Here is a 25,954-nt window from a genome sequence, read left to right on the forward strand (position 1 = left end):
TCAAATTTTACATAAATCTAATACCTTGTCTGATGAGAATGTAAAAATAGTTATACTGTTAACTAATCAAATGCATTTTTAAGAAATTAGTTCCACTTTTCACCAAGTTGTTGAGTTTTCAACCAAAGTGAGGAATTTTTAACTAAAATGATAAATCTTTAACTGGAATAGTTGAATTTTAAACTAAAAAAAAAAAAAATTTTCAAGTAAAATTATGAATCTGTAACAGGAATATTACTTAGCTTTTCAATCAAAAAGATGAATTGAAAAAAAAAAACATTATTGTTCTTTAAGAAGACGATTTTTCAACGATATAAATGAATTATCAACCAAACAGTTAAATTTCCAACCAAAAAGATCAATTTTTCGCTAAAAAGGTGATTTTAAAATAAAATACGTAAGTTTTTAAACAATTCTTGCATGATCAACTAAAAAGATTATTTTCAACTAAACAGTTGAATTTTGAACTAAAAATAGTAATTGGAAGTCAACTCTGTCCAGTTAAATTTTCAGTTAAAAAAAAATAATAAAAAAATCATTAAATCGTCAACCAGTAAACGAATTTTTAACAACTGAGTTTAACTTTCTAACAAGCAGTTGAACTTTCAACAAAAATTATCAATTTTCGTCGAAAAATGTAATAGTTGAATTTTCGAACAATATTAATGCTCTTCCAAAAAATACGATTTTTCAACAAAGCACATGAATTTCCAACCAAATAGTTGAATTTTGAAGTAAAAAACATCAATTTTCAACCATAACAAGGAACGAATTCTCAACAAAATAGTTCAATTTTAAACCAGGGAATTATTTTAAACTCAAATGATAAACCTTCAGCTGGAACAGTTGAATTATTAAACAAAAAGATGTACATATTATCAAATAAAATAATTAATCTTTAACTTAAATAGTTGAATTTTCAACCAAGAAAATTAATATTCAGTTACCAAATTAATTTTCACCTAAAAATATGAATTTTCAACTAAAATGGTGGAATATTGAATTGGAATAGTTGAATTTTTATGTAAAAAATTTGAATTCTCAACGAAAAATGCAATGCTTAATATTTTAACCAAAAAAGGTGTTCATTTTTTATACAAAATAGTTGAATTCAAATGAAAAAAAATAGAATTTTCAACCAAGTAACTTTTCAGTCAAAAAAGAGTGAAGAAATTTCAACCGAAATGTTGCATTTTTAAGCAAGAAGATCAATTTTCAACAAAAAGGATTAAGTTTGTACAAAAACGGTCAAATTTTCAAGAAAACACATGAATTTTCATGTAAGAAAGATCAATTTTCCACCATAAATAGAATAGTTAAATCTTTAATAGAAAAATATTAATTTCCAAAAAAAAAAATGTTTAATTATTGCTTTCAACCTATCAATATAAAGCTACTTTCGCAAATGAAAAACTATTGTTATTTAATTATATATTACAATTTCAACAAAAAAATGTAAACACGCTCTGGAAAAAATACCATGGCATTTCCATGTTTTTCCAGTTATATACAAATTCCCTGGTAATTCTAGGTTTCGTAGGTGAGTAAACACCGTGAATAAAACTTAACGAGCTGAAACTTGACAACATTCTCAATTTTTAATTATTTAGTTTTGAAGCATCCATTTCAAAATTGCTCAATTATTAGGTATCTTCACTTACTACGCGTTTCAAAAATATTCGGGTTGTTTTCACTTCAGTAAGTGTAACAAAAACACAATTAATTGTTTTTTAATTTTCAGAATAAAAATATGTACAAGTTAATCTAGTAAATGATCTACTTGTCGCATGAATCGTTAAAGAAGAGAATTTGAGGTTAGTACCACACATTGTGTAGGCTTTTAATGCTTTTAATTTAATCCTTAAACTAACGTCACTTTTGTTTGCATCTTACGCAAATAAACCATTAACTAGATTAACTTTGTAGATATTTTTCTTACTATGAAAATTATGAAAAAATAAATAAATTGTGTGTTTTTTTTTTAAACTTGCTACTAGAAAAACAAACTTAATTTATTTAAACGAGTAGTAAGTGACAATCTGATAAAAATACCTAATCTGCCTGGGTCCCTGGGAACTAAATTTTACAAGACAAGCGATTGAAGAAGTGGTCAAACATAAAAACTACATAAGAGGGCATTAATTTTTTTATTTTAATAATAATGTGAATTTTGAAGCTAAAAACTATATTTTTATCAGATAGAGCAACTTAACTAATATCGATTGATGTAAAAAACTAAAAATATATATTTTGGGCGTTAGGTCTCTTTCGGGGACGATCACATATATCTAATTTTATCAACTGTATTTATAGATCCAATCAATTTTGTGCAAACAAGCCATAACATTAATTTGCTATAATTCTTGCCATCGTGGACCGCACATTATATATGCATATATGTAATAATGCAAAAAAATATTAAAAACTGGACGTTGATAATAATCCCCAGACTAGAAATGTAAGAAAACACGTAGCTGTTATGGATTAAAAGAATATAAAATTGCAATTAGTGCCCAAAAACATATGATAATTGTCATATGCCCTCATGTCACACGAAATTATCATTTCAATTTCCATTCTATCACGAGCAATCTAAAATCTATAATTCTTCTATTTTATTTCGCTCAATATAAAACACCTTATTTCGAAAAAAGCAGCTCCAAATTCCCTAATTATATTATACGAGCCTAAACAAATATTCGTATGACAGAGCGAAATTTTGCCATTAGGACAGGATTACTATAAAAATTTGGCAATTTCGCCTCCTACACACGAAATTAGAATAAACGAAAAGCGAAAAAAGAGGGGACTTTACCTGAGTTTCGGACCCATGGTGGGTTCTTTCCACCACCAAATGGTGAAATATTACTCATTTTTCGCGAGATTTTCACTCCTTTAGTAAAAAAATGTTACAATTCAATAATTTCTCAACTTTCTGATAACGCGTCTTTCACTTCAGGGCCATGTTTTCGGAGTCTACGTCTACCTGTCTTTACTACTACTAAAATCAAGTTTATGTCATTTTTTTTATTTTCATTTATGGAACTTTTTGCAATAAATCACATTTTTGTGCTATAGAAGATGTTTATTAATTTATAAAATCACTTACACGTGGTAATTAAGGAGAAAAGGTAATTATATCAAAGAATCAATAATAAAAATAGTTGTTTTAGGTATTTTAGTTTAAAATGGCGGATTAAATGGCCTAAAACTGGAAGACACGACAAGTAATTTAAAAAACTTTTTAAACACGTCAGGAAAAAAAGTATTTTCACCAAAGTGTTATTGAAAACAGTTAGCTTAAAATTTGAGATATCTATTAAATAATCATAAAAAAACTATGTCAAGTTTCGAAGTTTAGAAAATACATTATTTTGATTGGTTGAATGAAATATTGTTGGGCGTGTTCTATGAGTGTTCATTTACATCACTGTTGAGTTTTGTGCGGTTTTGCTTGTTCTGTTTGATAATTAAAAATATTATTTCTACACATAGAGTTAATTTCGAATAAGCCGATTTTTGAAAGTGAGTCGGCAACTTTTTAGATACGAAACGAAAGTGTAATGGCAGACAAACTTCGGAGATACGAGAAAATAGACTTTTTGGGAGAAGGGCAGGTTAGGTTCCTCCTTCTCGCAATTTCATTAATTACAAGTTAATAATAAATAATGAGTCATTATGATCGAGTGAAACATGACTTTAAACTATGTATTCACTTTTCTCTCAAATACTTTAAATGAATTTTAGTTAAAAATCGTAATATTTCTGGTTGGGCAAATTTATAGGTTAGGAAGTCTCCGTAAGAATTTTTTCGACTTATTCTTTTAAATTTTCCTTATTTCTGAAGGCATAAATTACAGATTTTCAATAAATCAAGTAGAAGCCATTTTAAAAATTATTTTTAGAAATCAAATTGATTTTCAAACATGATAGGTATTTCGATAATTTCAGTTCGCTACTGTTTACAAAGCCAAAGATTGTGAAACTGATACCATCGTCGCTGTTAAAAAGGTACAAAATTTCTATTATGTTTGGTATTATTTAACAGAAAGTGGGTTTGCATATGCAAACTTTTAATCCTTTTAATTAATTTTATGTTTAGATCAAAGTTGGAAGTCGTGCAGAAGCAAGGGATGGAATTAATAGAACTGCCTTGAGAGAAATAAAACTCTTACAAGAATTAAAACACGATAACATTATCGGCTTATTAGGTAAGACAAGTTCTAAATTATCAAGTTTTGAATGCAATTTTTAAATCCAGTTTTATATTAATTATTAGAGGGCGGATTAGCGCCACCATGAAATTAGCTGGCGAGCCTCTGCAAATAAAAAAATATAAATGAAATTATTTAAAAATAAAAACGTTTCCATTAAAAATATTTTAGATTTTTTAATATTTAGAAAAGGAAAATATTACGAATGCAATGAAAAGAAATTTATTGAACTTGTAACATTTCTGAACAAGAGCATTTGAAGTTGGACAATTTTAAATTGAAAAATTTTTTAACAGAAGCTTTCGAAATGAAAAACTTTCAAACGAACTTTTTTTTAATTTGGACAATTTCATTAGGAAGGAGTTGAATTTGTATCATTTCTAATTCAAAACGTTCAAAATTGAACAATTTTATTTTAAATTCAAGAATCTCGAGATTGAATGTCAGATTAAAATTTAGAAATAGGACAATTTAAAAACGTTAAAAATGTAATATTTTTCGATTTAAATTCTGAAAAAAAAGCTCACTTAAAATTCAAATAAATGTGTGTTTATTTTTTTTTAATTGAAAATGTTAAAAATTGAATAATTTAAGATTGAAAACTTTTAAATTTTAATAAATTGAATTCGAAGCTATTGAAATGTAACAATTTGAAGTTTAAAGCTAAATTGAATATTTCAAAGTCAAAGCTTCTGAAATTCTAGAAATCTAAAATTTAATTAAAATAAACAATTATGATTTAACATAAAAATTTGTTGGACCAATTTTTCTAAAATCAGAAAATAAATTCACCTTTATTATTCTAAAAAAGGTTGGAGATAAAAAGTATAATTAAATGGGAATCATTAAAAATAAAAAAATGTATAGAGGAGAGTACTCGAATATGAGATATTCTTGTAATATGATGAAATCGATGGTGGTCGAGTTCTTGGAAGGGAATTCTTTAAACCCTATTTATTATGCATTAAATATATATTTAGCAGTAAAGTTTGCCTGGAGTGATGGGGATTGAATAACTAAGTAGGAAAATATCGATATTGTTGAAGTTTTTCATAGTACAGGTCAGGCATAGTAAGTGCATAGTTGCACGGTGTGGTTCTCATAATATGAGATACCTGTGGTTTTTATAACACTGGGTGCGCGGGGGAAATTGGTTACAAAAGTGTTTGTGATTACTGCAAAAACTAAATATATCTAAATAGCAGTAAATTTATACTTCGGAAACATAGAATGAAGTTTTTCATTAAAAATAATACTTTATTTTGCATTTTATTAGCTATTTCCTGGGGCATCTCATATTTTGAGAATAGTTTGACGAGTTTGGAAAAAGCACTTTTTTACATTTTTCGTATTTTCAGCATAAAAAAAATTTTTAATAAAATTTTTTATTTGAGCTTCTTATGACAAACTAAATTTCCTTTAAAATGACCTATATTACTTTTAAATTCAGTTCATAGAATTCCGCGTGTTTACCAGAGTTGGTATCTCATATTTGGGTACTCTCCTCTACTCTTGAACCTTGAAAGAAATTGTTTAGAAATTAACAATTTTTAAGTTGTCAATTATACTTTTCGAAATCGAACAGTTTCAATTTTAATCGAAAAATTTAAATAATTTAAATCGTTTAGCAATTAACAATTTTTAAATTGTCAATTGTACTTTTCAAAATTCAATCATTTTCAATTTCAACTGAAAAGTTAAACTGAAAAGCCACGATCAATTCAAAATATTGAAATTATAGGCATTTTTATGACGATAAATATATTATAAATAAGTATCATATAATGTAGTATAATCTGGCTTTCAAGATGATTGGATACATTATTTTACTAAAAAATGTGCTTCATGTAAGAAAAATCGTTTAAAAGTGAAAAATTCTAAATTTGGTGAACCTGTAACCTCACAGTGGCGGTAATTCGCTCTCTATCAATTATATTTCAATTTATAGATGTTTTTGGTTACAAATCGAACGTTTCACTGGTGTTTGACTTTATGGACACTGATTTGGAAGTGATAATCAAAGACAATAATATAGTCTTAACATCAGCGAATACAAAGGCATATATGATTCAAACTCTTCAAGGTCTTAATTACCTTCATTACAATTGGATTCTGCACAGGGATTTAAAACCTAACAATCTTCTCGTGAATAGTCAAGGGGTTCTCAAAATTGGAGATTTTGGTTTAGCCAAGTTTTTCGGTTCTCCAAACAGAATAAACACTCATCAAGTGGTAACAAGATGGTACAGATCACCAGAATTATTGTACGGTGCTAGGCTTTATGGAACTGGAATCGACATGTGGGCCGTTGGCTGCATATTAGCAGAACTTTTGCTGCGTGTACCTTTTCTTCCTGGAGAATCAGACCTGGATCAATTGACTAGAATATTTCAGGTACTTTTACATATAATACGTAGTAAACAATATTTTGAAATATTTTTTTCTAATCCGGAAATAAGGGTAAACTAAATATTCAACGGAAATGACGGAAGAAGTTTGGCTGTTACATTTTAAAAAATATGCCCGCCGTGGGCACGTTCTCATTGCACGCTGGGCACGTTGCGCTTCGCGCCTAGGGTGCGCGGGTACGCTCTCGCGCTCGCTTTCGTACGTTTAATACGTACACTTTAACTACATTTTTTCAAATATTGTAAATACTATAACCTAAATCGAAAACTGTGACTTAAACTTCTGAGGAATTATAGCCATAAATTGTAACTGAATTTTTTCGATTTGATTTTAAAGAAAGTTTTCAAAGCATCTACGGCTTTGACAATTACATTCTCATTACGAAACTCGCGCTTCGCGCTCGATAATTCGTTTCCATTTGAAAATTTTGAAAATGATCCAACTTTTGGAACTTTTGTCTACTTGAGAAATTTTATGATAATAGTTTCGAAAAACATATTTTACATCTAGTAAACATTTTGATTGATATTTCTTAACCTATTGAAAAATTTGTTTTCCCTTTTTAGAAAATTTTCAAAATGTTGAAAGGCATATAACTTTTTGAAGTTTTATCGAATATAAAAATTTCATGTGGATATAATAAAGTATATAACTTTTCTAATTTTCATCGAAATTAAAAATTGTATTGGGATAATTTGAAAGTCTTCTACCCATCTATATGAAACTTTGACAACAAATTTTTAATTAAAAAAAAAAATTTTTTTCAAGTTTTGAAAATGCTCTAAATTTGTTAATTTTTGTTGGAAATATCTGCTTAAAGAACTTAGCCTTCATTTTGGAAAACTTGAGACGTGTATCAAAGGCTGACTTGATTGGACAAATCCTTCAAAAGTTAGCGTGGCTACAACATTCAGGTAACCTTACATACAGACAGTCACCGATAAAATGTTCTGATTTTCGGATTCTGTGAGTGCCGAAACGTAAAGATGCGTTAAAAACCAGAGGTCGAAAATTTGGACGATTACATTACACTCTCATGAAAGAGAATGTAAAAATATCCCTGGAAATATTGGGACACTTTTTTTAAAGTCAGATGATTTTTTGTTGAGAGCATGCTTGAATATCTTTTAAAATTGTAATATAAAATTGAATTGCTATGTTTTTTCATTTGTAAAAGTAGTTTTGTATTGTTCGGCATTTTGTTTCTATTGACTGAAAAATCTTTTTTTGTTTAAAATTATTATTATTATTTTAAATTCAACTTTAACTTCCGTTTTTGGTAGAAAATTAATCTTCTAGGTTAAAAATTCATTACTTTTATTGCAAATTTAACTATTTTATTGGAAATTCCTTTTGTTTGTTTGTTATAAATTTATTTTTTAAACTCAAAACTTAACTGTTACATTTTTGTTAAAGGTTGACCTTTTTTAGTTGAAATTTCAACTGTTTGGTTGAAAATTCATGTGTTTTGTTCAAATTTCACCTTTTTGGTTGAAGATTCATAGTTTTAGTTGAAAATTAAGCTTCGGTTTAAATTTCAAGTATTCTAGTTGAAGATTTATCATTTTAGTTGAAAATTCATCACATTCGTCGAAAATGTAAGTCTTAAAAGTTCACGTATTTGGTCGATGATTAGTAATTGCAGTTGAAAATGCATCTCTTTAATTGTAAATTTGACTGTTAATTAATTTAATTAATTTTTACCTAAAAATTTAACTTTCTTTTTGGTAGAAAATTAATATTCTTGGTTGAAAGGTCATATTTTTATTTGAAAATTTAACTATTTTAATAGAAAATTGACCGTCTTATTTGAAAATTTATCACTTTATTTCAAAATGTAACGGTTTCGTTGAAAATTCTTTTTTTGTTCAACATTAGTTTTTTAAACTAAAAACTTAATATTTTCATTTTTGTTGAAAGTTAATCTTTTTGGTTGAAAATTTAACCATGTGGTTCAAAATTCGTAATTTTTCTTCAGAAAACTCATCTTTTTTGTTGAAAATTCAACTATTTGGTTAAAGATTCATTTATCTTGTTCAAAACTCAATATTTTTACTTGAGCTCTTATGAATTTAAAGTGTTTTAAAGTTAATTTAATAAACTATTTACATTAATTTTACTTGGAAGAAAATATTTCTCTATTTTCGCGAAAAGTGTCCATTTTTCTGTTTATACAGTGTTTCTATACTCACCTGGAAAATATCTTTCATTCAAAAGATTAAAATGTCAAATATTCACAAAATTCTAAGTAAATGAAGAAAATAATATTTTTTTGAATTATGGTTCAAACTCTTGGCCTTTAAGAAGAAATTCAAGAAATGATTAATTATGTTTTTAGTAATATTTCTTTATTTAATTATTCGGCGCTGATAATATATGTAAGAATATCTTTTACTAATTTCATGCAGTCAGATATTTACATGAACTGAAGAAACATTGATAATAAACTCGCAAAATTTTATTGGTAAATATTCCGAATAGATTTAAAATTATACCTGGAAAATCCTGGCATTAGCAGGGCATTTTTTCATAATTTGAGTAGATACATTGATGTGTATTTAGGAACTGAAACAAATCTATTAATTGCTAAACAAGATTGCTACAGAAATATGGTTTAAAAATTCCTTGATTTCTTAATTTCAAAAAATTTCAAGGGATTTGAATAATTTAAGGGGATTTACAAATATTTTCCTTGGGTTTTAATGAATTTGCTAGAACTTCGAAAGATATAGACCGATTTTATAGGATATTTAAAAAGATTCCAAGGGATTTTATAAGATTTCCATGGATTTTAATGTTTTAATGGAATTTTAAAAGCTCATGGTATTTTAATTAATTCTCCAAGATTTCAGGAAATACCAGATGTCATAGAATTTCATGGGATTTTTAAATATTTCAATGGATTTCAAAAGTATTCATTCACAAGAAGTAAGGGATATCGTCGGGTTACAAAGATATGAATAGCTTTTCAAATATTTTTTGAATTCACCCTGAATTCTTATTAATTTGTTCTTCATTCTTTGGAACTTTCTTTTACTTTTTTTAATTTCACTTAAACTCTTCTAAATTCACTCATTCATTGGATTTTTATGTAATTCATTTCAAAGGTTTTAAATTTACCTTGACTTCTTAGGCATTTCATCAAATTCTTTTGAATTCGTTTGAAACTTACTAAATTCAATGAATTTTTTCATATTGTTGTTTTTTAAATTTAATTGAATTTTGTTTAATTCACTCAAATTTCCATAAAATCATTGGGATTTTTCACGATTTTTTTTTTTAATTATCTTAAACTCTTTTGAATTCAAAAGAACATTATTCACATTATTAATTAATGCACATTATTCACTTTTGGACTGTGGCATCGCAAGGAGGAATAAGATTTATAAATTATCGCAATTTATAGATTCAAATTCAAAATGGTTTTGTTCCACTTATGAAATATTATGCATTAAAAATATTTAGAATTAAGGTGAGAACAAGATCATTAAATATTAATATTAATATTTAAATATTAGGTCTTTAAATATTAATGGTCAGGGAAAGTGAGAAATTAGGAAAAAATTGGGGAATTAAAAAAAAATGAAATTTTGTGGCCAACCTAATTTATGCAATTTGCGATTTATTCCCTTAAAGGGGGGAATGGGGTATAAGCACTTGCAAACAAATTTTTGTTTGTTTTTTTGTTGCAAAATATTTTTAAAATATTGTGTCAAAAGTTTAAGTCCATCGGAGCAGAACTTTTGAAGTTATAGATATAAAGCCGACCCTCCTGGTAGACCGCAGTTGCGCTTGAAAATATAGGAACGTGCCAGAAGACAATGAAAAATACAATAAAATAATAGAATTTTGATTAGTTTTCACGACACGACGACAGTTTTCGAAACTACTTGTTAATAGTCCGTTCCAGCGATTTTACAAAAACTACTGAACCGATCTTTCTCAAACTTGTTTTTCACATAAAAAATGACGACATTTTTCGTACAAAATCGCATATTTTACTTCAAATGGTCACAAAAAAAAATCCTAAAAATAATCGTTTGGGGAGGAAAAACTTATATTTTAACTAAATTTTGCAACTCTTTTGATTTCCGATAAATCTGCATTGAGATATCGCTGGAACCGCAAATCATATTTTTCCGGAGGCGTACTCGAAATTGCTCTGCCACTGGTTTATTTCACAATATTTTTCTACAAAAAAGTTACTAATTATTTTTAAAATAATACTTTGTAACATGCAAAACATTTAAATACATTTACTTTAACCAGATCTCTAAAAAAATCATTAAAAAAAGCTTTTTTTCATGCATTATCCCCCATTCCGCCCTTAAAAAAATCGTGAAATATGTTGTTTTTTCAATAATGAATTATCTTCTAATTTGTCAGACTCTAGGAACTCCAACGAAAGAAACGTGGGCTGGAATGACTGATTTGCCAGATTTCATTCAGTTCAAACCATTTCCCGGCATGCCTCTCAGAGACATATTTTCCGCAGCTGGGGACGATCTTCTGGATCTTTTAGCTAGTCTTTTGAATGTGAATCCCACGGAGCGTTGCACTTGCGATCAGGCTCTACAGATGGCATACTTTAGTAACAAACCAGCCCCAACACCAGGACCTAAGTTACCACTGCCAACGTCTATCAGACGCCAAGCGGAAGAAAAGCCTAGTCTCAAGAGAAAATTATTAGAATCAATGGAGGGAGGAGCGTCTCTCGCGAAAAGACTGCAATTTTAGTTGAAAGTACTAGATAGATGTTGAAAAGTGATTCGAAAGATATTTGTACATAAGAAGTGAATGTTATGATAAGCAAATGTGAATTATTTAGACAAATTTTCTGTTAAAAAGGAACTATTATTAGGAATAAGAGAATCTCTGCAAGTTTATGTATTATCCTTTTATTATTCCGATTGTTATCTGTGTGATGGACTTTTATACTTTGTACCGATAGATAATTTCATTAAAATAATGCATTTCAAATTTCTGGATATTATTATTATTATTATTAGGATTTTCTTAGGATGAAAATTCGGTGAAAATTTTAAATATACCTTAAACTAGAGGAAAATTTAAAATAAAAAATAATAACCTTTGTAATTTAAATAAACCTATTATTAATATATAGGTGGTTAAATCATAACCAATATTATTTACAATTTATGACAATACTACTGTAGTCTTCGTAAATGTGCATTCAAAGATTAATTGGCTTGTCTTGATATTTAAAATCTTTTAATAAGCTATCTTACATTTTTAGTTCCAGCAAACTTGCATAATCTTTAATAATCTTCACTTTTTGAAAAAATTAATTAAATAAATTCTTAAATACAACAATATCCGGGTGACCGTTTTAATCAAAGAACAAAATTCTCGGTCATTTTCCGATTTTTCCCCGGTTCGCAAATATTTTTCCCGGTCAATAAAATGTAAAAAATCAAAGTATAAAGCCAAACAGTAAAAGTACAAGTAATATAAAATAAAAAGCAAACTAAAGCATTCAAAGTGGAACTCTTGAATTTTTAACTTTTAAAATTTAAGTTTTTAAATTCAAAAATTTTCTATTGAATTTTTCAAAAATTTACACGTTTAAACTGGAAGGTACTAATACTTTCCAACTGAATAATTTCAAATTTAATGAATTTAAATTGCAAAATTCAGAATTTTTAACATTCATAAATTATAGAGTTCAAAGATTTAGATTAGGTTCCAAAAATATAAATCCAGGTTAACATTTTCAATACTCTTAATTAAAGAATATATCAATGAACTTTAAAAATGGTCAAAATTATATTATTCAGTTATTTTAGACTAATAAATATTTTTAAATTTACATTTTTTTCAACTTAAAAGTTCTTAAATTAGAATTTAAATGATTTTTATTTTTAATTGTTTAAGCATCCTTGAAAAACTTTAAAATTGTATTTCAAAATCTTGAGAAATCTAGAAGTAGTTTTAAATTTTTTCAAATTTAGCTTTATTTTTTAAACTTTTTTAAAACTTCTCGATAACTTTAAAAATTAATTGAATTTGTCCTACAAATTAAGAAAATCCTGCGAATTTAAAAAAAAAAATCTGCTTAAAGTTTGGTTTTTAAATAACAATTGAACTATAATTATTTTTAGAAATAATTAGAGTAATTTTAAGAGATATTTAGAAGTTTGAAAAAGATTAAAAATTAATTTAGAACTTGAAATGATTTCAAATAATTTTAACGAAGAGTGTTTATCGAAAAAATTTGGTTATACGAAACGAAATTTCGGTGCAAATACTTACAACTTAGAGGCTTTTTGAGACTTGAAAGGCCCAAACGAATAAAAGCATTTTCTTAAAATTCCTAGGAAAATTGAAAATGATTATTTTGAAAAATTATTTAAACAGTATGTTCAAAAAGATTTTAAGAAACTTGCAATATTATCCAAAACGATCCAGGAAGAATTTAAGGATTTAAAAAAAAATTTTAAGATTTTCTAAAAATTCTAGGAAAAATTTTATTCCGTTTAAAATATGTTAAGAAGTACTGAATGTTTTTCAAAAACTTGTTTAAATTACTTGATATCATTTTAAGTTTTTCATTAATTTTGAATATTTTTAAAAGTTCTGAATATCTATTAAAATTACTCAAATTTTTCTAAAAATAATACGTGTTCAATTATCATTTATACATAAAAATGCAACAATTTCGCTTACAAATTAAACATTTTATTAAGTAGAACAATAAAAATTGTAACGTTAAAATGCTAAAAGCTTTTCGAAATTTTAACAAATTAAAGCTTTCTATGTTAAACATTTAAGTTTAAAATTGTTGAAAAATCTCTATCTCTTCCACACACTACTCCTTTCCCCTACCGAGTGAGTCACGACTACCCCGAAAGGGAAATAGCTTAATGGTGTAATAATACTCTTAAACATTTGTCTTCAATTTAGTCGCTTAAATTATAAGTCAAATTAATTATTTACAGCTGTATCGATCCATTTAAAAAATTATTTATTTATATTTACAATTGATAAAATAAAACTGCTTTGTAAAAAAAAAATGTGCAACTTTAAACGTTTTTAATTTTTAATTGTTAAAGTCTTCAAGACTGCACGTTAAAATTCTTTAAATTAAAAATGTAAGCTTAAAAATAAAAATCTAAAATAGAAAATTTTTCAGGTAAAAGATTTTCGAATTACGCATTATAAACTGAATGATATCATAATTTAATAAGGTATCAATTCAACTAATTACTTAAAAAACCGTTGAAATCGAAAATGGACAGATTTTTCTTCTGAAAATTTCTAAAATTCACGGTCAAGAAATAAATTCACTGTCATTTCCCGGTTTTTTACGGTCTCAGAAAATTCCCGGTCCAGCGGTCACCCTGAATATGCAATCTTATAAATCTAAAAGATATAAATTCATACTAACATATTGTACCATGGTGTTTTTCAACTACTATAATAATTATAATAAATTAAAATATATATCGCGGAACATGGTGGCGAATTCGGGAAGATACAAAATTCCATATAAATTTTATTAGCAACACGAGTGCCGTCGCTGGGATGGAATCTTCAAAATTCAAATTTAATATATGAAAAATCGTTTTTTAAAAATAATTATTAATAAAAGTTTATAGTTTATTCTCAAAATAGAGCCAAAGTGTCAGTTATTTAACTTGAAAAGAAAATATTTAACATTTCAAGTACGGTCACTTTTTCTTGTATATTTCTGAATTTCACAAACATAACATTATTGATTACTGAAAGAACGTTTTAAAGTACCTGTTTTCAAGAGTTATCTTTTTTTTTATAGTGAAAACTAAAAATATCTATATTTTCAAACGTTGTTTTTTGAATATTTATTTGGTTTAAAAAAAACTATTTTGATGAAAATCAGTTTTTTCGTTAAAAATTTATTAACTGAAAATTTAACTTGCCAATATTTGTTTAAAAATTCGCCTCTTTTAGTTCAAAAATGAATCATTTGAATGAAAATGTATTTGATTGAAAGTTCGTCTGTTTTGGTTTAAAGTTAATCTTTTTGGTTGCAAAATCATTTTTCGGTTGAAAATTTAACTAATTTAAAAAAAGATCGTTTTTCCTTTCTTGAAAATTAATCTTTTTAGTTGAAAATTGACTTTTTTTCTTAGAAAATTATTCTTTTTGTTTGCAAATTTATTTATTTTTGTTAAAAATTAATTTTTCATTTGAAAATTAGACTTTTTGGTAGAAAGTTAATCCTCTTATTTGAAAATTCATCTTCTTGGTTGAATATTCATTATTTTTGGTCAAAAATTTAAGTACCTCACTCAAAACTCCTTTTTGTTGGTTCCAAATTCTTTTAACTGAAAAATGAACTAATTCATTTAAAAAGTCGTATTTTTTTCAAGCTCAACTGTTTTTTATTTAATATAAAAATATTTTTTGCTTGGAATATCAACTATTCAATTTATCATGGGAAATTCATCTTTTTTCATTTAAAATTATAATACTTTGTTAAAAAGAAATTGGTTTGAAGATTCATTACTTTATTTGAAAATTCATATCTATGGCTGAAAACGCACCCATTACATTGAAAAATTTGCTTTTCTTGTTAAAAATTAATTTTTAAAAATTAAATTTTGTTTATATTGTTGAAAATTAAATTTTTGTTGAAAATTTAACTGCCATTTTTTGTACAAAATTTATCTTTATTAGTTAAAAATTCTACCACTTGGTAAGAAAAATAAGAAATGTTATCAAAACACGTATGTTGAAACAGTGACCAGTAATTAAAATATTAAATTTCTTCTCTCTAAATTGAATGCCTTACTCTTTTACTGTATTTTACAAATAAAATATAAAATTGTATTAATAATTTGTATAAAAAAACTGGTTTTGATTTATTAAATTTAAATTTCGCAGAAAATATCGCGCTCTCTGGTGAGTGGTAAACTCCCCCATAAGCATGTTCTAAGATAGTAACTTACGTCAATTAATCATTGTTATTTATTATAAAATCCAAAAACTATACTACTTTCACGTTTTGCACGATAGACATTAAAGAAAAATTCAAGGAACACTTATAATAAGGATTTCAGAATATTGAGGACACCTTATTTTAATAAACCGAGACTGTTGATAATTTAACAACACAGAATTACATTATGAAGAAAGAAATTAGGAGATAATTTTTAAAGCAAAAAACATTGTAATAATACCACCTGTATTTGAAATAAAATGGTACTAAACAATAATAAGTTATTAACAACTATATGTGACTATTAATAAATAATCACATATCAAGCGATAACTACAGTTTTGGTACTACGCTGTATAAACCAATAGTTCCTCGCTTCTAAAAAATGAAAAGCTCACTTGTAACGAGCTTTTTTGTGTGCTTGTCATTGTACAAATAATTTTGCGGTTTAGAAGACATTTAATGCTTTCTGTACAATATGTGATAATATGTATTTATATATAAATCATTTCATTCTCGTGCGCATTTGCAACAGGAACGTTTCACTTCGATAATGTTGCCAGTAACAGCTTAGATTTCACTCATTACATCAAAATATTTGATTAAAATCATGCTTTAATAGACAGGTGTAAAATCGCAAATTTTAAATCATCTAAAATAGTTTAAAAATTAAACTAAACACTAAAAGTAATAAAACAGTAAAAGCTAAAATTTAATAGTAAGTAAACAATCTCAATCAAATATTTCGAATCCAGGATTGCTAGCAACGACTAAAAGGCCTGTGCAATAGAAAATTTAAAATACTAATAAAAAGACGCTAATAAAAACTAATATTATACATCAAACCAACGAAATGTAATCGATTTTCTAAGTTTATACACGCTAAATCCGCGTTTTGCACTGATAAACAAATTGTTCACTGCTTCGACTTTAACAAACGCAAGAAACATGGATTAATGACGAAATGTATGGATCAAACAACCTAATAATGCAACTTTAAAAAATCTTGCTGTTTCCAACAAGAAGAAATTACACAAACCACCGCAACCTATTTGGCTGTATAAGTTTGACGATGGTTACGTTTGATTAAACAATTGACACAAAGACTTTGTAATAATATAAGACATTTAACTAAATCACATACGGCAATACTAATCGTTACGAGTAACAAATTAAACGCAAGTAAATCAAATTACAATAAAACTTTACACCGTGCACGTTCCTATATCTATTTACATATTTTAGTTCGTTGTGTAAACAAACAGAAATGTATTCGTTTTTTTTTTCGAAATAAGAGAGACGTAGAGTGAAGCAAAATTTTGTTGCTTCACAGACGTAATTAAATGCTATCCCATGCCAATATTTAATTATCTCTGCCGAAGTACAATAATCTACATTTAGTTTATTTTTTTCATATAAAATTCCGTTGATTTAGTATGTTTGTGTTTAATTTTTTTCTAAGGCAGGCTACAGCGCAGAAGATTTTGATGATACGATTAGATACTCTGCAATGCAAAACAAGAAAGCGACGACTACATTTCTGTGACCTCAAATAACTTGTAACTGACATCATTTCAAATGATTTCAGAAGAATTAAGAAATTTATTTCTAATTAAATTTTCCAGTTTAAAAATTTATCAGGAAAAAATCCAATTCTGGTCAAAAATCCCCTAGCAATTCCAGATATTTTTCTATGTAAATTTTTTATAGTACGGAGTTTCTAGGGATTAAAATAAAATGGTTAATTTAGAAAGATTTGACCAATTATATTAAAAGATATTATTAAATAGATTAGCACCATCGATTCACTATTTAATATTAAAAACATAATTTAATCATTTCTTGAATTTTTCTCTAAATCCATGAATCTTAATAGGAATGCAAACTGCTTTGTTTTTAACCAAAAAGTTGGATTTACAACTAAAAAGATTAATTTTCTACCAAAAAAGAGAATTTTTCAACAAAATACACGAATTCTCAACCGGATGGTTGAATTTTGATCTAAAGAAGATCAGTTTTTAACCAAAAATTGAAGTCAGATTTTCAGTTAAAAAAAAAGTAATATGCCACAAAAAAAACTTGTAACTAAAGTGATGAATTTTCAACCAAAATGATGAGTTTTCAAAGAAGATGATTAATTTTCTACTAACAAAAAAAAAGTTTTTTCAGCAAGACATAAGTTTTCAACGAACTAAATGAACTTTAACCATAAAAATCAAATGTTCAACCAAATGGTTATACGAAATTACAATTTAAACAAATAGTTAAATTTGAAGATAATAAGGGTCAATTTTCAACCAAAAATGGAAGTTAAATTTTCAGTACAAAAAATGTATTTCCAACTAAGGTGATGAATTTTCAACGGGCAAATGTAGTTGAATTTTAAACAAAAAATCAATTTTTAACTAAAAAGATGAAAAATTCATCTATTTAAAAAAAAAAATCTTCCTGGTTGGAATTAAGATTTTTGTTGAAAATTCATCTATTTCAGTTAAAGATTCAACATTTTAGTTGAAAATTAATTTTTTTAACCGATAATTTCACTACTTAGTTTTTTGTTGAAAAATCGTCTCTTTGGGTAAAAAATTAATCTTTTTGTTACAAAATTAATCTTTCGGTGTTAGTTAAAAATTCATCTTTTTGGTTGAAAATAAAACTACTTGATTGAAAATTAAATTCTTAGTAAACATTAATCTTCAACATTAATTAATATTAATTTAATTTATTATTTAATATTATTTAATTAATTAATCTTCAATTATTAGAAATTAATTTTTTAACGGAAGAGTTTTGTTTTTAACCAAAAGGATGCTTTTTTAAATGAGATTAATTTTCTACCAAAAAATACGATTTTTCATTAAAAGTAATGAATTTTTAACTAAAGAAGTCAAAACTTCAATCAAGTAGTTGCATTTTCAAATAAAAAATATCAGTTTTCAACCAAGAATTTAATAGTTACATTTTTAGTTGGAAAAATTAATGTTTAACCAAAGAAATTAATTTCAAAACAAAATGATGGAATATTCAACTGGAATAGTTACATTTACAGTAAAAAAATTAATTTTTAACAAAAACATATTAACAAAACAGTTCAAATTTAAACTTGAATAGTTATTTTTAGTAAAAAAAAATATTAGTTTAAAAAAACAATTTTTGAATAAAATACATGACTTTTCAACCAGATACTTGCATTTTTAATAAAAAATAGAAAAGTTAAATTTTAAGTTAAACAAAAATTAATTTAAAAAGCAAAAAAAAAAAATTCTGACAATTTCAAGTTTAATTCCAATTTGAGTATTTTGTTCAAAAAGTTGTATAATTTTTAATACGAGAACGAAAAAAAAGAGTTGTTTTTCTTGTTTTGCACGATAGTACCGAATTCAAGATAAATGAATTGATATTGGGAATGGTTGAACTGCGATACAACACCTGGTGACAAAACTCCAAACTAGAAAGAATAGGTATCATTTTTTAACCAATTTTTTATTTTAGATTTTAATTGTTAGGTTTACATTTTATTTTAAAGAATTTTAAAATGCAGTTTTAAAGACTTAAGCCATTAAAAATTAGAAGCGTTTGAAATCGAAGATTTTAGATAAAAAACATTATTAGTTGATCAACTGTGAATATAAATTAATAATTATTTTAAAAATTGAACTGTTCTTTAAGATTTAATAAGTGAATAATAATTAATTTTACAAGACTATTCGAAATCAGAATTTCCAGTTTATAACGTTGAAAATTATGGAAACTATTTCAATTGGAAAGTCTTAATAATTAAAGAAATGTAAATGCTCGATTGAAACTTTATAAACTATTTTCAATTTTAAAATAACTTCAAAATAATATACTCATAATTAAAAGCTTTTTTTTTTAAATTTCACATTAAAAAATGAAAATGATTTTTATTTTGAAAAGATAATTTTGAGTGATTCTTCAAAAAGATTTAGAAAGATTTACAAAATTATCAAAAAATGAATGTGGAAGATTTTAAGGAATTTTGTTTAATTTGGCAGAATTAAAAAATATATAAAAAATTGGATTCATTTTAAAGGATGTTTAAAAGTTCTGAAATAATTTCAAAAATAATAAAAAAATTGAAAAAAATATAAACAACATACAGATGTTTCAAGAATTTCGAATAAGATTTGGAAGCACTTTCAGGATTTTTTAACCATTTAAAATATAAATAATTTATTTTTTAATTTAAGAAGTGTTCAGTTTATACAAAAAAATGTTATCGTTCAATTTTTAATGTTTCTGGCTTAAAATTGCTTTAAATGATATAATTTTGAAAATTTTTAATTCATTGATTGATTCTTCAATTTAGACATTAGAGCATTACAAATGTTTTATACGTGTAAATTATTGAGTATTTGAATTAGATTTAAATACAAAATTATTGAATTAAAAAACTTGTATAAAAGTTTGAAAGTCAAGAGTTCGACTTTGCATTTTTTATACATTAATTAAAGTTTATTTAAACTTAAATTCATTGAAATTTACACGAAACAGTGAAATAATTGTATTTTTCAAACCTATTTGACAAAAATGTATTTTTTTACGGTGTAGGATGGAAATTCTATCTAAAACTATGTGTTTTTGATGAAGATTTGTTTTTAGTATTTAATCATTGTCTTATACTTTATAAAACTATCGTAAAAACACTTGTATGCAAAAATTAATTTAAATCTTTAAAATTGTACCTACTCTTTCTAGTTCCAGTTTTCGACGCCAGGTGGCGAAATGGTAGACCACCATTCCCAATACGCAATAAAATTCCCTACGTAGTAACATGCCTCGTAACTAACTAACGAACGAGTCTTGCTGTCTTTAATGTGGACTTACAAAATGAAGAGATAAAACGAATGTTTTTCTTAGTAATATGCGTAATATCAATATTATCTTGGCATTTCGGACTTTAGTTAATATGCACGATTCTTTTGGTACTTTGGTACAAGAATAATTGAATTATCTAACTTATAAGATAAAAAGACTGTGCATTCGCTTCGGAAATCATACCGGTAGAATTGATTCGTGTAGTTCATTCAAACATCGGAGAGAGTGACGGACTTGTGAAATATATAATGATATACAATATTACAGAATAATTACAGAATTAGAGGATAATTCGCCGGTCTTGACAAGAAAAGTTAAGTCGGAAAATGAGTCGCACATATTGAATTTGGTTTGATAAAAAAATGGTAGTTTATATTAGCATAGTTCGTTTTAACTATATCGAATGATCAGGCACAATATTTAAATACAACTGATTTCAGTGACTCGTTAAATGATACTTTGATTGTGGAACACACTTTTCCCATGTAGACTATTTCTCCCTACACTTCTTTACAATATTAAAAGTAGAAATACATATTTTATTGTTGCTACTGCTTTTTTTACTTTAATACATTATATTCAGTAGTCAGTCCAAGGCAAACATTATCCGCAGTATAATATTATAATATTGCTACTATTTTCATATTTTATAGATTGTTCTACCTATATATTACTTTCTTTTAAAAAATGTATACTTAACATTTAATATAATATATATCTCTCTCTTTAAAATATTTACAATCAATGCTATAATACAGTATTTTTGTTTCTTGTGTTAATGTTTTAAAAAGGCAATTATCAATGTAACTATTATCTTTAATAGTATAATAATATATTATGTAAACATTCTTTAGAATAATCATTCTCGAATAATGTATCGGTTTATGGTACAATTAGGAAATAAAAAAAAATTCCTGAACATCTGTCGCTCTTTGAAAGCGTGGCATACAATGATTATGTACAAATTTCTTTCACTTTTCGTAACACAATCACAAATTGTAAGTTCTTTCTTCAAATAACGAAACATATATAATCTTCTTGACAGAAAGAAACCAACACTTTATAAAAATAAAAATCTTTAGAGGTTATATATTTATATTTGCTTTCTTGCTACCTTTACTCGCTACATAAATTAAAATTGAATGGATAATAATACTGGCTTACAAAATATTAATCCTTAATTTTCGTATTTTCTCTTCGGAAAAATTGTGCTTCAGAGAACATATATTTTGATTAACTTGTCAAAAATCAAGTCTAAATATTTAGCAATTAGAAAGGTTATATGTTGATTCATAAAGACATAACTCATAGACACTATTGATTTTAATACGAAATTTAAATTGTGCACATAGTTTAATATTTTGTTTCAAACACCAGACTATGTTCTTTTTCGTTATGCAAATTCAAAAAGCTTACAGATTGACAGTGTCCAGGGAATATGAATTTTTGGATGCACTCTCTTTCGGAGAAGTGGTGGAAATGTTAACCTGTTTTGTGACGTTATTCGTGAATGGCATAGCAAATTTGAAGTCCGAGCCGTTAGGCAATTTGCGCATGATCTTTCCGGAAGTAATGAGTCTACCAAATCCTTCTTGATGAGCAAACGCGTAGCCCGATCGAATGGACCGTCGCGTTCTTCTCGTCGATGGTGTTCGCAGAATATCTTGGCTTTGTCTCGAGCGCAATTGTGCCATTCTCTGCTTTAGTCTTACCCTATCGGACAAAGTAGGTCTCACATCGATGAAGAAGAATCTCCATGAAAGAACCGGTATGACGAGAATAATGCATGATATTACTGTCGTAAACCAAAATGTTGCTTCTGACATTGCCTGAAAAAATGACATATATTATTAAAAATTGTGTGTAGTCACAAATAAGGAAAAAAATTTTTGAAGTCGTAAAATTATGTGTATTCTGAATTTAAATTTCCAGTTTGTTAACCTAATGATTTTAAAGATTAAAAAATGAACTTCAATGCTTATTTAAAATGCTTACAATTCCGATTTATTTATTCCTATTTTTTCTCGTTTCGTATAATTTCACATAACATTGAATTAAGTCGTTGAAAATTTAAAAAAATTGTTAAAAATGTGTTAGTCATAATTCTTGGTTAAAAATCCAACTGTTTTGTAGAAAATTGGTATATTTTGTTCAAACTATGTCTTTTTTGGTAGAAAATCCATTTTTTTCCGTTTCTTTGGTTGAAAAATAATCTGTTCCAGATGAGGATTCAAGTATTTCGTTGAAAATTTGGTTTGGTTACAGGGGTCTCCACAATCCACAGGTGCAGCGTGACCCTGGATCGCTCGGACTTTTTCCAGATCTAACAATTTTTTTCAACGGAAAACTGAGAGGAGATTTATGAATCCTTTGAAAAAAAATCCCAGTTGGAAGGACTCGGAGAACCCTTCTTTCTGTTATCACTTGACAGAGCTTGAAATACAAAGCGCTTTTAAGTAAAAATAATTTTTTATTTGATACTACTTTAAAGCACATTGCATGTTTCAAAGTCAAAACTGCTTAAATTGTAGAATTTTAGATTTTCATAACATTTTAAACAAAAACTAAATTGATGCAAAAAATTTGTCGTCTAAGATGAAAAATTAAGTTTTCGCAATTTTTACCTCTCAAAGAGTAAATTTAAAAAATGAAACCTTTAAAATTGAATGATTTGAAAAAACTTTTTAAATAAAAAGTAATTTTTAATTTTAATAGAAAAGTTTTGAAAAACGCCATCGCAACTGAAGAGGAAAAATTCTTTGCATTGGTATTAACAGATAGTTAAAATGGTAATTTATTCATTTTTTTTCTGTTAGATATACTGATATAATCAATTATTTAAGTACATTTAACAATTTTTTAAACTTTTAGTATTGAAAAATTTGTTATTATGGATTTTAAAATTGATTATGTTTTTAATATTAGGTAATAGAAACTCAAGGACGCGTGAATTCCTTGCTACTTTTGTATTTAATTTGAAAATTAAAATTTGAATTATTTATAAATACAAAATTTTTTAGAGTATGTGAATTGTCAGTAAAGGGTTTTGACAGTTCTGGACCAAAACTGAGTAGATCTGACCTATTGGCCTGGTATCGCTAGTAGACACAGGATCTACCTTTGGAGTCCCCTGGTTCAACACAACTATTTTTCATTTTTAATGATTTTTTTTCGTTCAAATATTTAAAAAATGTTGAAATTTTCGTTGAAAATGATTGGTTTTTGGTTGATTTTCTAAACTTTTTAAAAGCTCTTTTTTTATGGAAAATTCGTTTTTTTTGTTGGTTAAAAATTAATATTTTCAAATTAAAAATTCTAAATATTTTGTTAAACACTAACTTTTTAGTTGAAAATTCATATTCTCTGGTTGAATAACACAGCCACACAAAAAAGAAGTGTGCGGATCTAGTAACAAGACACACGTATTCCTATGGATTTTGGGGCGCTGAATTCAAATTCGGTATCAAAAATCACCCATCACGTCAAGGTTGAGCCATAACCTCAAAAAATGACGAAAAATCATGCCCTGGGGCAAATAAATTTCAAAATAATGCCAGTGATGCAAATTTTCACTTCAAAACCATGTCAACAACTGTGAAGGATCAACCCTTGCCTGATATCAACTTATTTAACATAACTTTACCCAACAGAACCTGAATGAACAGAAATTTATTGAACTACAAGTAAAGCTCTGGAAGCATATTTTCCCAGTAGCAAACTGTTACATCGAATGGGTCAACTCGAGCCTAACCTAGAAATAAATCTAACTTAGCCTAACCTAACCTCACGAAACACAATTAAGCTGATTGCGTTGTCCCGTTGTGTTTGCGGTACCGTTTCATTCAGCTTCAGCTTAAGGGCATGTGATACTTACAGTTTCTCCGGCTTTTTTTCTACAAAAATGAAAATTTGTAAAAACTGAATTCGGAGATGCTATAAAATATCACAACGGACGTCCCCGGACTCTTTTTTGAGGGATAATAACAAAATTTATTGTGCTAAATACAAATTTTATACATATGCATTATTTTGAGGATACGTCGTTTTCCATCTTCTGCCTTTTCGATAATCTGGAAATTATTTATGAAATAAACTTTTTTTATTACCTGCAAACAAGGTTAGTTCCGGGAGATTAGTTACTATGTTTATTTCTAAGTCCAAAGTTTTCGGCCAAAAATATTGTGTAGATTGGAAGTAACGCTCGGGTGAATTGTAACACACATAACCTCGAAATATACACGCACGTTGTTAGTAATATCAAAAATTTTTTGATAAAAAAACACAAACAAAGTGTGTGGGGACTTCCGTTAGCATGTTCGCTATCATTTCCCAGATTTTTAAGGGAAAATATTTCTTATCCTAAGAAAAAAGCCGGGTGAAACTAACACTGAAAAAATCGATACTATTTCCTAAGCGCTATGTAAATTAATTACATTTTGCTAAATTAAAACTTTTGAATTAACCTACAAAAAAAGTGTGTGGGGACGTCCGTTAGCATGTTCGCTATCATTTCCCAAATTTTTAAGACAAAATATTTATTATTCTAGAAAAAAGCCGGGGGAATCTAAAACTGGTAAAATCGACAATTTTCTAACTATCACATGCCCTTAACCAAAGATATTCTTTGGCTTAACCTACATAGAGGTTTAACCTATCCTAACCTAACCTAGCCGAATGAAATTCAACCACACGTGTAGCTATGTAAGCGTACGGTTCTCAGTCTTAAATGTGTGCTATATTTAATAGGTTAACTCGATCTTAACCTACAAATGAATCTAACTTAACAGAACCTAACGAAATTTTGCTTAACGCAATACAACTTAACTTAAGTGTTCCCTATATAACATAATACAATTCATTTAATTGTAATACAGGTGGTTAAAAATTTAGACGTAATTCCTCATTTGAAGAAACTTAGAACTACAAGTAGAATTGACCCCATTTCAATTAACCTGACAATGTTGTGTCAATTAAAATGTAGAACTGTAACTTAAACATGCAAATGAATAAGAGTTTTATTCAAAATTTTTTTCTCTCTGCTTTTCTAAAACTTAAGGGATATATTTATACTATCTTTCGTGTTTACATTTTATCTTGCTTTTTATCGTAATTAAATTGATTTATAGACCTACGTCAGTCTATTTTCTGCCCGCTATAACGTGTCCTTTTTTCTTCATTTGTAGGTTAAGATCGAGTTAACCTATTAAATATAGCACACATTTAAGACTGAGAACCGTACGCTTACATAGCTATACATGTGGTTGAATTTCATTCGGCTAGGTTAGGTCAGGTTTTGTTAGGTTAGGATAGATTTGACCTCTTTGCAGGTTAAGCCCAAGCTGATTCAAACGGTACCGCAAACAGAACGGGACAACACAATCAGTTTAAGGGCATGTGACACAGCTAAATACCTATATTACCGACCACAGTTTTTCAGTTCACTAAATGTTTTTTTTGAACCTGAGAACATTTTTTGTAAATAAAATATCGAGCTGAAACTTTGGAAAATGTATTAGAGTGCAATAAAGTACGTTTAGGTACTGCATTTTGG

General features: G+C 26.9%; 3 protein-coding genes across 9 annotated transcripts in view; 1 reads left to right on the forward strand and 2 right to left on the reverse strand.

The window, feature by feature from the left end:
• The window catches only part of LOC117181682 (cell division cycle and apoptosis regulator protein 1-like), a 33,926-nt gene extending 30,961 nt beyond the window's left edge, over window positions 1–2,965 (reverse strand). For all 3 annotated transcript variants that reach the window (XM_033374599.1, XM_033374600.1, XM_033374598.1), the window contains exon 1: window positions 2,816–2,965. In XM_033374599.1, the coding sequence (XP_033230490.1) occupies window positions 2,816–2,873 (58 nt within the window). In that variant the 5' untranslated portion in view covers window positions 2,874–2,965. The remainder of the gene's footprint in view (window positions 1–2,815) is intronic.
• Window positions 2,966–3,299: 334 nt separating this feature from the next.
• LOC117182223 (cyclin-dependent kinase 7) lies at window positions 3,300–11,603 on the forward strand. Its single transcript, XM_033375306.1, has 5 exons — window positions 3,300–3,617; window positions 3,952–4,011; window positions 4,103–4,211; window positions 6,163–6,608; window positions 11,010–11,603. Exons 1-5 carry the CDS (start codon window positions 3,564–3,566, stop codon window positions 11,358–11,360), a joined length of 1,020 nt encoding a protein of 339 aa, XP_033231197.1. The 5' UTR covers window positions 3,300–3,563; the 3' UTR covers window positions 11,361–11,603.
• Window positions 11,604–20,926: 9,323 nt separating this feature from the next.
• LOC117181604 (phospholipid-transporting ATPase ID) overlaps window positions 20,927–25,954 on the reverse strand; it is an 80,318-nt gene continuing 75,290 nt past the window's right edge. For 3 of the 5 annotated variants that reach the window (XM_033374464.1, XM_033374462.1, XM_033374461.1), the window contains exon 16: window positions 20,927–22,232. In XM_033374464.1, the coding sequence (XP_033230355.1) occupies window positions 21,816–22,232 (417 nt within the window). In that variant the 3' untranslated portion in view covers window positions 20,927–21,815. The remainder of the gene's footprint in view (window positions 22,233–25,954) is intronic. The other 2 variants (XM_033374465.1, XM_033374463.1) reach the window with 1 other exon arrangement.

This window comes from Belonocnema kinseyi, chromosome 10 (assembly GCF_010883055.1).
Source record: "Belonocnema kinseyi isolate 2016_QV_RU_SX_M_011 chromosome 10, B_treatae_v1, whole genome shotgun sequence".
NCBI lineage: Eukaryota > Metazoa > Arthropoda > Insecta > Hymenoptera > Cynipidae > Belonocnema > Belonocnema kinseyi.

Bases quoted from the DNA above. Each gene is read 5' to 3' on its own strand.
- LOC117182223 (XM_033375306.1), top strand. From the start codon at position 3,564: ATGGCAGACAAACTTCGGAGATACGAGAAAATAGACTTTTTGGGAGAA. The intron at 3,618-3,951 runs GTTAGGTTCCTC...CGATAATTTCAG, and splicing joins ACTTTTTGGGAGAAGGGCAG to TTCGCTACTGTTTACAAAGC. The intron at 4,012-4,102 runs GTACAAAATTTC...TTTTATGTTTAG, and splicing joins CCATCGTCGCTGTTAAAAAG to ATCAAAGTTGGAAGTCGTGC.